This window comes from Ahaetulla prasina, chromosome 2, assembly GCF_028640845.1.
Source record: "Ahaetulla prasina isolate Xishuangbanna chromosome 2, ASM2864084v1, whole genome shotgun sequence".
In the NCBI taxonomy this organism is placed as follows: Eukaryota; Metazoa; Chordata; class Lepidosauria; order Squamata; family Colubridae; genus Ahaetulla; species Ahaetulla prasina.
Genome location: NC_080540.1, coordinates 171,408,689 through 171,420,270, shown reverse-complemented (window position 1 = coordinate 171,420,270; position 11,582 = coordinate 171,408,689). Strand labels below are relative to the sequence as shown.

The window sequence follows — 11,582 nt, the reverse complement described above, 5'->3', positions numbered from 1 at the left end:
CCTTTCCAACTCTGTTAATCTGTTAAATGAAATCCTTCATTCGAACTGAGCATAATCTTCATATAGAGCTTTTCTTTTTAGTCACCATAATTACCTAGGACTTGCCTGTAAAACTTGGAAGTAGAAATCAAACATCTAAACCGGGTCCCCTTAAACTTGCTGGTGCCTCCCTCTAGCATTCGGGTCAGTAACGTTAAAGATCTCAACTCCAGAATTTCTGCTTTAACAAGCCCTTCCTAAATTCAAAGGGAGACTAAAGAGCGAGTAAAAGGATTTAAAAAAAATTGGGGGACGGACGGGATGGACAACAAAGATCGTCTATGGCGCGTGCGCACAACGTTCTCCCGGTTTTGTGACGAGAAACCAAACAAAGCAAGCGCAAACTTTTCATTGGATGGTCCCGCAGAAGTGGCCCACCAATCGGAGCAGACTCCGTTATAAACGCGGTGCCTCACGTCTGTTCTGAGAGGCGTGTCTTAAAACTCGAGAGGACTTTCGTTTCGCCTCCCGCGACGGTGGACGTTGCTGTTCGCGGACAGGGTTTTTTTTTTCCTTTTCGTATTTTACCGGTTTCTTGTATCCGAAAACGGTCGAGCCGTCTTAGAGCTGGCATGACCGTTCCGCTCACCGGGCTGGGTTGGACTTCGTCTAACGTGCCGGTTGCTGGCTGGATTCCGGTGAGAAAAGCAGCCTCATCTCCTTGCCATGTAGCGCCCCGTCTCTTGAGGGCAACCGCTCTTCACGGCGGGGGAGTGAGGGCGAGGCTCGCCGTCTTTCTTCCCTTTTAAGGGAGGCTCAAATAAAAGGAGGGGAGCTAATTCCGAATTATTGACTTTACTTTGCTGGCCCTTCTCACCGCTCTAGCTTCCTATTTCCCGGTTCTGCCGGCCTCTTTCTTTAAAAATGGGCTGCGCGGGGAAGGGGGAGAGACGAGACGGAACAGTTACTGAAGAAGTCGGAAGCTTGAGTGGAGGTTTCCAGACCCAGAAACGCGGGTTTTGTTACTGCTTAGTACAAGGAAGGGAAAAGCTTCCTTGAGCCAAAAGGTGGCTGCCTGCCCGTTCTTAAGCCAATAGCATGATACCTTGAAGGTTAAAGAGTTTTACGGCGGGGCTTCTCAAACTCTGCGAAAAAGTCTTCCCTCTGAAACGATAAATTTGCGTCAACCCCTTTCCCGATGAATGAAGCTAAATAATAAACCAACTACCTGTGATTGGTAATGGCTCCATTCCTGTTAACCATGATACAGACCGGTTTCTGGGACAGAAACAGCAAAGCAGGCTGAGGAACTCTGGGAGTTAAAAGTCCACAAGTCTTAAAGGGACCAAGGTTGGAGACCCCTGCTTTAGTCAGTTAACTTTGCCCATAATTTGAGTGCCCTCTTGCTCCTGCTGGACATTTTTGTGTCTGTCTGTCTGTCTGTCTATATCTCTAAATCTATCTAATCTCTCTCTCTCTCTCTCTCTCTCTCTCTGTAATCCATCTATCTATCTATCTGCACATGTACACATTTTTTATGCGTTCTGGGCCGTCTACAAGAGCTGGGTGTTACCTGAGAGGATTGCCCCAGTCTTCACAGAGAGTTGCAGCTCTTGGATCATTCAGGATGGGGTATCACATGGTTAGCACTCTCCCCCATATATAGACCGCTGGGCAAAATCTTTTTAATGAAATGTCAGCCCGCCAGCCACGTTCAGCTGTATGCCATGTCTCGAGACTGAGCCAGGGGTGTTATACAAACCCTTAATCGTGCATGGAAGCCGCTAGGATTTGGATGGGACATATCAGACTTAGTGCTGCAAAGAATGGGTTGCTGTAATATAATAACTACCTGGTAAATATTGGATCTAGCAATCAGATCCAATTAGGGCTACTGTAATACCCTCTAAATGAGGCAATTTTTGGAGCCAGCCTGGAATCTGCAACTAGTCTAGAATGACTAGAATGAGATAGCAGTAGTCCAGCCATTGCAGGAGAACTCTTGGAGCCATTAAATTACCTAGGGTACTTATGCATTCAGTCTTAATTCAAAATACTGGTAATCACATGCAAAGCCTTGTATAGTGTGAATTTAGGATACACTAGAAACCTCTTACTAAAGTTGAATTTGCCCATCCAGTAATATCATTTCATAATGATAACCTGCTGGGAGTCACTATCCCATGTAAAGTCAAAGGTCCTTGGCAGCTCTTTTGTATACAGAAAGTGCATCAGTTAATAGTCATACTGTATAACCATCTGACAGGTCCCACTGTATCACAGGATCACTAAACTCATTAAACAAAATGAGGGTCTTTTGGAAGGCCAACACAGGATGGGGACCATGGCAAAAAAGGCTTTCCTCATAGGTCCTGTAAGATGATATTTTAATTTATTTGTTAAATTTATTTGTTACCTATCTCGCCATGGGGCTGGAATTCCCTAGCTGACAAGACCTACCCCTCCGAAACTCCGTTTTGCACTGCAAAGTGTTGGACAAGGCCTGTGCATGCCAAAACAGAGCTCAGGTGGGGTGAAAGGCTGGAGAAGAGACAGCTTGCTAGATCTTCCCACGATAAGTGACACAATGCGGCAGGTTGGGGTGGGGAGTAATTGTGGGGAGCATGAGGTATTTCAGTGGGTCAGGGAAGCCTTGGGTGGTTTTAAGCAGGTGGCCTGTTCCATCACTAGGCCTCCCATGACCTCCACCCTGAAATACCTCATGTGGACTTAATGAACCATGCATTCAATTAGCAAATGTGTGGGTGAAAGGAGGGAGTGATCACGTTCAAGGTACGAGATTCACTCCCACGAATCCTTGGGTTATGAATGGAATGGGCAGGCTCTATTACGTTTGTAACTCGAGGACTACCTGTATTGGGAGAATTATTGCTTGTGCTTTTTTGCCTTGCTTCATGAAAGTCTCTTTTCTCCCCTCATTTTTCTTAGATCACAGCAACTGTGGAAGGAACACCTGCTAACTTTGGAAAAGGATTTGGACAAAAATATGGATATTATCTCTGCTTTACTGTATCTGTAGATGCTTTGGTAAGAAGGATGCTTTGTTAAGAAGGTTGAAATTGAGGCTAGGTGCAGATGGTGTGATTGGTGACTATTTTGGAATCTGTTTCTTTCCAGAATCCAACTGGAGATGTATTATATGATGTGGTAATCCTCAGTGAGAAATCACCACTACCTTCTGGATATATGTATGTTAAAGAGTTTCTGGATCTAAGTGAGTCTGCCTGGCTATTTGGCTCATTTTATTCTGTTTTGTTCTAAACCTATAGCAATCTAATATGTCTTCTCCTAAACAGTGGCATGTAGCTTAGGGAAGAACCATGTGCAATCATAACAGCTAACCTGTAGCCCTAACTACTGAATATTGCAAGTTATAATTATTATAAACATGGAAAATTATTATTGAAGTATCAGAAAGAAAATTTAAAATGAATGTGACCTACAATAGAATTTCTAATGGGATTTATTGGAGTTTATTTCCATTTTTTAATGGAATAATGTTTATTATTATGCTTCTGTTCCTTAAAGTGAGAGGTGCCCATCTGTTTGTACATATTTGTGTTTGATTCCATTACAGGTAGTCCTTGATTTATGACCAGTCATTTTATGACCGTTAAAAGTTACAATGGCCACCAAATGCGTGTTTATGGCACATAATTCACTTCCAGCAGATGCTTTAAAGCCCAAAAAGCACTCCCAGAAGTTGTTAATGGTCCTGCTGTACGTAGCAGTCATTTGATAGCATTTTGGGTGGGTCAGCTTTATGATTGGTTGTGGCCAGTTTCTGGCAAAAAAACACGCATTCAAATAAATGGGTTCGCTTAATGACAGTCCTAAAAGAAGCCAGAAAATTACTTACAGTCATGTGGGTGCCTTGATTTACAACTGTAACAGCTTACAACCAGATTTCCAGTCCCAATTATCATTATAAGTTGAGAACAATCTGTGTGAGTGGTCATGAATTCAGTTTCGTTTTTTGTAACCGTGATAAAGCAACATTTTGGGTTGCCAATGGTTTTTTTTTCTTGTTATAATGGTGAATCATAAAAATGAACATAATGTCCAAATCTATTTCCAATGTAACTTTGTGTTTGGGACAAACTCTCAAACTTCATTATTGTGGCAAACGTTCATTAACCCATTCTTTTTTATAGGAGATTGATTTTGTATGCAAAAAAATACAAAAACTTGTATGTATGTGCTAATTGAATATTTACTAAACATACATAGTTATGTGTAAATTTATTTTAACTTAAATTTATAGGAAAAATAGGAAATTTAATATATTTAATTAAATATATAAGCTTACCATGTGATTATTATGTAGTTGAAATTTCTTTATAGTGATTCCTAGCACTATATTTCTTTATAGTGATTCCTTATTCAAAAAATCAAATTATAATCGATGGAGAACTACTATTATAGGAGTATTATTTTATAATTCACATGCTAAATTCTATAATATTTGAAAATGAAGTTTGCTAGTCCATATCTAGATACATTTTGTTCTGTTCCTGAATCATTTCCATAAAGCCAGTTGGAAGATCCCTTGAATCTTCAAATGTGTGTGGGTGTGTGCATGAGTGCACATTTAAGCATGCATACATGCATCTTTCATATGTGTAGCATTTTATAATAGGTATGCTTTGTCATTAAAGAAACTTATGTGCATCATGTGAAAACAATTTGTGCTTTAAATATTCTGCATTGGATATTTGTGTTAGTAAATTTTCAAATAATTTGCTATTTTTATTTCAGCACCATCATAACTTTGGTACCTAAACAAATGGTTATAAGTTAAGGACTATCTCTAAGTAAGAAATATCTAAATTGAAGTCCTCTATTTTACTGAATCCATCAGAAAATAAGCCAAAACTACTTCCTACTGTGCTCTCATGACCATTGCAGAATATTGTTAATTTTTAAAATGCATTCCCCCACTGCAAAAAGATTTTCCATCTTAATTTAGAGCATCTGATATATACACATTTGGAAATGACACGGAAGTGGATTGTAAATAGCCTTCATGGAATAATGTACGGATTTTATTACATTAAATGGGGTTGTGTTCAAGCATTATCAATCAAAAATGATGTTTAGTTCTCCCTGTGCCTTTCTTGGATGCATACTGTGATTTTCCTACTTCTGAAGGCAGGATGCCTGTTGTTCCAATGTCCTTTGATTGCAGCCTTATTTCTCTTCCTCCTATTGTAGAAACCTCTGTCTCCAAGAAGAAGAGGCTATGTATCAAGCTGATACCAATGGGTGTGGCAGAAACAGCTGTGTGTGACATCATGCTAAGCAGCAAGAGCAAAGTGATCCCAAATTACATACGCATTGGGTGAGGTGCTAGTATCCATATCCTCTGCTCTCACACATTGTCACAGCTTTGAAAGACTTAACAATCTTTATTTGTATTCCTTCCACCTAGGGAAATAAGTGGTTTTGCCCTTTGGTGTAAAAAGGAATACATAAACAAGCCTAAACCCCTTCCTAAACCAAGGAGCCTCAGTCTAGAAATGAACCAGCTTTCATTAGAAACAGCAAAGTAAGTTTTGATCATTTTTCATGATATAATAGAATGTGTACATTTTGGTGTGATTTGCCATGTTTTTTCAGTAACATGTATTTAATACAAAATGCAAAAACATTATGTAATGATACTGCTGGCTGCTTCCAATAATTTACCCATCATTCAAACTAGATATGAATCAAGATAACTTTGTAATCAGGCAAAAAGCAGTTTAAGTGAGTTTGTAGGACTAAAAAAAAAGGCCTATAAAAAGATTGATGATAGCAGAATCAGAAAGACAGGATCTGAAGCAATATTGGGAAGAGATTTTTTAACATTAAGACCTTCCTAGGATTGTTGCAGTTGCATCTCAGAATGCTAGATGAAGAAATAAATAATCAGTGTTTGTCTACTTCTGGAAGTACCCATGTTAGAATTTTTCTTAGATTAAACAATGGAGAACAATAGAGAGAAACTAGATATTCTGTTAAAAAAAGTGAGGATAATTTTACATGGTGCACTAGGTTAAAAGTTTGTGAAACTTACACTCATGGGGTAAATTAATTAAACCTCATGTCATGTCTCTGATAAAGACAAGGACAAGCTCAGATATACTAGTTGTGTAAAAGCGGCAGGAGTTAATTTACCCATAAAAATAAGTTCAGTAAAATGTTAACCCCTAACATCAATAATTGTTGATTACCATTTGTGGGCAAAGCTTGCACATAATGTACCAGAATTTTGCTACTTATAGGGGTAGATTTATCCTGGTTGTCTAACAAATATTGCAATTAAAAGATGTTGGAGTGCCCTGGAAATTTAGATAAAAAGGGCAATCAACAGGTGGCAATGTCCTGTAGAACTAACAGTACAAGAGAAGATGGGCTATGGTTTATATGGCAAAAAATATAACAAGTAATAAATTAATAACTACTGCAAAAATTAAGAAAGTAGAATGTTGGTTTGTAAAGTTCATTGATCTCTGTGTGCATACACATAAAAAACTATTCTATACCCAGTACAAATCTGATCAATAAGTTTTTGTGCTGGGTTACAAAAAAACCAGAAGCTTATCAATGCTTACAAATAGTTCTCATTTAATAACTACAATTGGGACTGTAATCTTGGTTGCTGAGTGAAGTGGTCATTAAGCAAGATATCAGGTGACTGTTTGCTCAATGGTGGCAATCTCAGTTCTCCCGATTGTAGTTGTTAAAACATTTTCATGGGTTGTTAAGCAAACTGAGTCCTAGGCAAGCAACGCAGGAGTCTCAGGACAACGGGGAGATACTTATGTGTGGCCTGCACTGGGCCTCCTAGGGTGTCCATTGTTTTCCTGAGGCATCCCATGTTCCTTACCTTACTGTGCTGCTTCTCCCCTCGGGCTGAAAATCCTGCTTGGATTTCAACTTACTTTTGTCTAGGAGTTGGCTGAAAAAGCTCACTGCCAAAGAATTTCAGCTTCATGCAAGCAAGCACGAAGGATTTTAGCTCCAGGGAAGCAGGCACAAAAGATTTCAGTTCTTTGCAAGCATGTCTGGAGCTGAAATCCTTGGGAGGTCCTATGATTGTGAGGCACTTGGTAGTCAGTTATAAGTGCGAACAGGTTACCAAACATCCAGGTTGTGATCACATGATTGAAATGTGTGTGTGGCGCTTTCTCTTTGTTCATGCAATGTTTGTAATAGTTGGGACTGCTTTACCAGACTGTAAAGCACTCTTTCCAAGGCCTTTGTTAATTTTAAAACTGTCATTAAGCAAGTCAAAGAACTACCTCTGTTCTATTGCATGTCCCATTGTGTTCACTTGCTCTTATTGCCAATATGATTAGGACTTCTGTTTCTGTTAAGTCATCATCTTAGTTTCACCATATACTCTTTAGCCCTATATTATCTCCCACAAACTTGCTTTTTTTTCTGATTTAACAATGATTTTTAGAATCCTAATTCAAATGAATAGTCTACATGGCAGAAGAAACTGTCTATTGCAAGGATTCAGACTCTGCTCCTGGAGAGTGACAAAAAAATTTGCAAATGATTCTGATTTAAGGCCGTTTCTTTAACAATGATCTGGAATTATGGCTTCCAAAAAGTGCTTTATTGCCTGTAATGCACTTCTGGCCATTACCAAATGTTGCACCACCGCTCCTATGGTTATGTGATTGTAATTTGGCTGCTCTGCAATTTGTTTGCACTTAATGACAGGTTGCCAAGCATCCATAATCATGTGATCACCATATGGCATCTTCTCTACCAGCTTCCTAGAGTCGTTGGAGAAGCCGACAGAGAATGTTGCAAGCTGCTGCTGCTTGCTGAAAGGACTGTTTCTTGTCTTTGGGGGAGATATGTATATATATATATATCTCCCCCAAATATATATATATATATATTCATTTTAATCCTTCATTTTAATCCTTTCAGTGAAAACTCTCTATCTATTGGTTCCAAAAGGCAAACTACCATTAAGAAAAATGAATCTATATATGATACGTCAAATGCCTGTGGTATTTCAGGTAAGTAGCTTCTGTTCAAGGAGGTGAAGAGTATTCTGCTTTTTTGGGAGAAAGAACCATAGAACTGAACTTCAAGAAATGTTCCAGTGGGTATATTTATTCTTTCTTGAAATTTGGCATGATTCGTCCCATAGGTTTTTTTTATAATTAAGGCAAAACATGAACTTTTGTTATATATAGCCCTGTAATATGATGACTCCTTTGTTTACATTTGTCAGAATAGAACTGATGCCATGGTTAAAGATTAATATATCTTCGCAGGAAGGGGATGGTTTTTTTTGCTTACAGGAAGAAAGCAGTTTTGAAATTGGGAGTCCTTTTAACTCCAGACCTATCTGGATTATCCTGATTATCAAGAATCAGAATATAGGCCTCAGAGGGAAGGGGTGGTGGCTAGTTTTCTAGAATACGTGGAAAGACATCTTTAACCACTTAATTACAACAGTTCCATTACTGGCTGTGGGTTATTGTTCTGAAGTCTCACAAGATATTTATTTTATGTTTTATTTAATAATAGGAATGTGTAAAACTGACTGTTCTAGACTCAGAATATTCCATAGCATTTTAACTGTCCCTGCGGTTTATATTGATGTAGCTGTTATGAGAGGTAGTCTGCAGTTTTCCAGAAAACAATTTTTAAATTGGTTTTCTGGTGTCTAAGAATGTGATCTGGCCCTAATCTAGGCTTGTTTCAACTGGCACACGATGCCTGCTTCTACTTCAGATTAATTTATGGACAGCTTCTGGACCATTCATAAAATGTGAACTAGAAAAGGATAGACTCGGGCATGCTTTTATATATGCTTTGGCATATGAAGCGCCTGGAAATTTATTCAGAATTAGGTGCTTTTAATGTGCTTAATGTCTGTAGTTATATTACATTATCTGTTCAAATTTAGTAAGGTCCTAGATTAAAGTGAACAAAGTAAAAATAAATCCAGACCAAAATGATCATTGGTATGGGGGCTGGGATGCAATGTATTCTAGAAGGAGATGCACTCTTTGATAGATCAACTTTATAGTGCTTTTTAATTTTGCATTACCCGTGATTTTTTTCATAGCATTACTGACACCAGCCTCAGCCTTTCTGGAGGCAGTCTTATAAGAGGTCAGTTTGAAGGATGACAGTTTGATTAGTGGAACATGATATAGCAATTGAACATTGGAAAAAAACTATACTAATTGTTAATTATTTTCTTGGCCTATTAAATACAGTAGTTGACTTAACAACCAAAATTTCTGTTGCTAAGTGAGAAAGTTAAGTGTTAAAAGAATTTTGCTACATTTTATGACCTTTCTTGCCACAGTTGTTACGTGAATCATTGCAGTTGTTAAGTAACACGGTTGTTAAGTGAATCTGGTTTTCCCATGGACCTTACTTGTCAGGTCGTAAAAAGTGATCGTATGAACCCAGGATACTGCAATTGTCATAACTATGAATTAGTTGCCAAGCATCCAGATTTTGGTCACATGACCATGGGGATACCACAGTGGTCATAAGTGTAAAAACGATCATGTCACTTTTTTCAGTACCATTGCAACTTCAAATGGTCACTAAATGGTTGTAATTTGAGGACTACCTCTATTGTTGGAGTTGCCTGTTTTGCAGCTTTCTGGAATTCTATTGAAATGAGGCTGCAGATAGTGATGCAGCTTCCTACACTGTACATCAATTATTGCACTTAGATATTCATCCTGGGAATTATGTCACATTTTCTAAGTACTGGCGGAGTGGCCCCTTGAAAACATTACTTTTGCAGAGCGATTTCTTGTACAGTACAGGAGAAAGAGCCTTCTGTGTTGCTTTTTCTTGAGTTTAGAAAATCTATGAAGGTGTTCCTGTAAAGTGGGTGTTTGAATTATGTTACATTTTATATATTTTAAACCCTTTACTATTTACTATTGTAACAAGTTTTTAACCTTCCACTACAGTTTTATGATTTGTTGGGTGTCACCTTGATGGCCTGTAAATAATCACCCACTTTATTGTTGCTTTTCCCTTTGGCAATCTGAACTTGAGTGTGTGTTTCCTTCTTAGCTATAGATGGGGTCCCTTTTACTTTGCATCCTAAATTTGAGAACAATGTCACTCGTGGTGCCACTGTAAGTATTTTCTATTAGTCATGTAACAGTGTAAAGGAGAAAAATAGGTGAAAACAATATATTTTTCTTATGCAAACTTCATTATTCTGGAAATGAAACTTTGCAAAGAATATTCTCTCTGGGCCATTTCAGTCCAGAATAATGTCAGTTTCTAGAAAGAGATCTCCAAACTGAAAGTAGCTTGAAGGTGTTCCAGATACGTATGGAAATAACTCCCCAGCCCAATGATATATTGAATTCCATTCCCAGACTGATAAATGACTGGCTTTCTCCAACTGACTTGAAACTACCACTCACAATATTCCCAGTCAGCATTGTAGAAGTGGTCTTGGCACAGATGGTATGTGAAAAAAAATCCAATAAATATAATTTAAAAGAATGACTGGTTGACAAAATACAGATAATATACTGGGGAAAACAGTGCAACTTATGTCAACTGGAGTTCTGACAGCTGTCAAATTACTTTTACTTTTTAAAAACTTACCAGAAGACTTCAGTGAGCTTTCTCTCACCTAATTCAATTAGATTAAATGTTACTAATGAGAAAACATGTTTTCCTGTAGCTGTTTAGCAGTAAGAAAGAATTGTAAGAATGGAAGGCATTTGAATTTACTTAGTGCAGAATTTAGCTTAAGTTGTATCAATATTGATAGGAATAATTTCTATAAATTACAGTCTAGATTGGCTAATGATTGTATTTGCTTTTATTTTCTAGGCACTTTCTATATTTAAAAACTTCCACATCAAATCTCTTGCTGACATTGAGAAAGAGGTGAGCAAAATTTAAGAGTAATTCAGACTTGGATCCTTGTTCCATTCAGATCAGAGCTAAATCATTTTGTTTAGCAAAATCAAATGTGTCGTTTCCTTACAAATGTATTCATGTATTATAGCTGAGCTGCAAGTCCTTCTGGTTTTGAATATAGAAGTCTTGCTTTTTTGTAACCATATTTTTTTTGCTTTTCTATAGTATGACTACAGTTTTGTAGTTGAAAGAACTGCAGCTGCGAGACTCCCACCCACCATTTCATAGCATCAGTCATTTTCTTGAGCGTTCTTGCCACTGGGGCTTATGGGTGGTCAAGCTGACTCAACTTAGCTGATGAAGTGCCTGCCTCAAAGGGATTGTGCTGTTGGGGGGCACTGCTTTACTAGCTGAAACTGGTATAATCCTGCTGAAATTATATTTTGCTATAGGTACGAGTAGAACTACTTTTGTACATAGTTTTTTCAAGCATCATATCTACTTTCTTTGGGGGAAAATGTCTAAAAATAAGAGGCTTATTCTACCAACAAAGTTATCTTTGTACTTATTTCTGACCATTTCAAACATTCTGAAACATGTATTCCTGCCAATAAAGTATGTTTATGAAAAATGAAAGATAATGCTCCACAACAACCTTCTTTAGCAGAAATCTGTTTAGAGGATTGCAAATACGACCATTACGTCAAGAT

General features: G+C 38.0%; 1 protein-coding gene across 2 annotated transcripts; it reads left to right on the top strand.

The window, feature by feature from the left end:
* The first annotated feature begins 481 nt into the window (after window positions 1-481).
* Window positions 482-11,506, top strand: MVB12A (multivesicular body subunit 12A). 2 transcript variants are annotated; one of them, XM_058167284.1, is made up of 9 exons: window positions 482-677; window positions 2,929-3,027; window positions 3,118-3,214; window positions 5,215-5,341; window positions 5,432-5,548; window positions 7,963-8,024; window positions 10,063-10,127; window positions 10,843-10,899; window positions 11,098-11,506. In XM_058167284.1, exons 1-9 carry the CDS (start codon window positions 612-614, stop codon window positions 11,158-11,160), a joined length of 753 nt encoding a protein of 250 aa, XP_058023267.1. In that variant the 5' UTR covers window positions 482-611; the 3' UTR covers window positions 11,161-11,506. The 2 variants fall into 2 exon arrangements, with proteins under 2 accessions (XP_058023267.1, XP_058023266.1); XM_058167283.1 differs by having other exon boundaries at window positions 7,933-8,024.
* The last annotated feature ends 76 nt before the right edge of the window (window positions 11,507-11,582 follow it).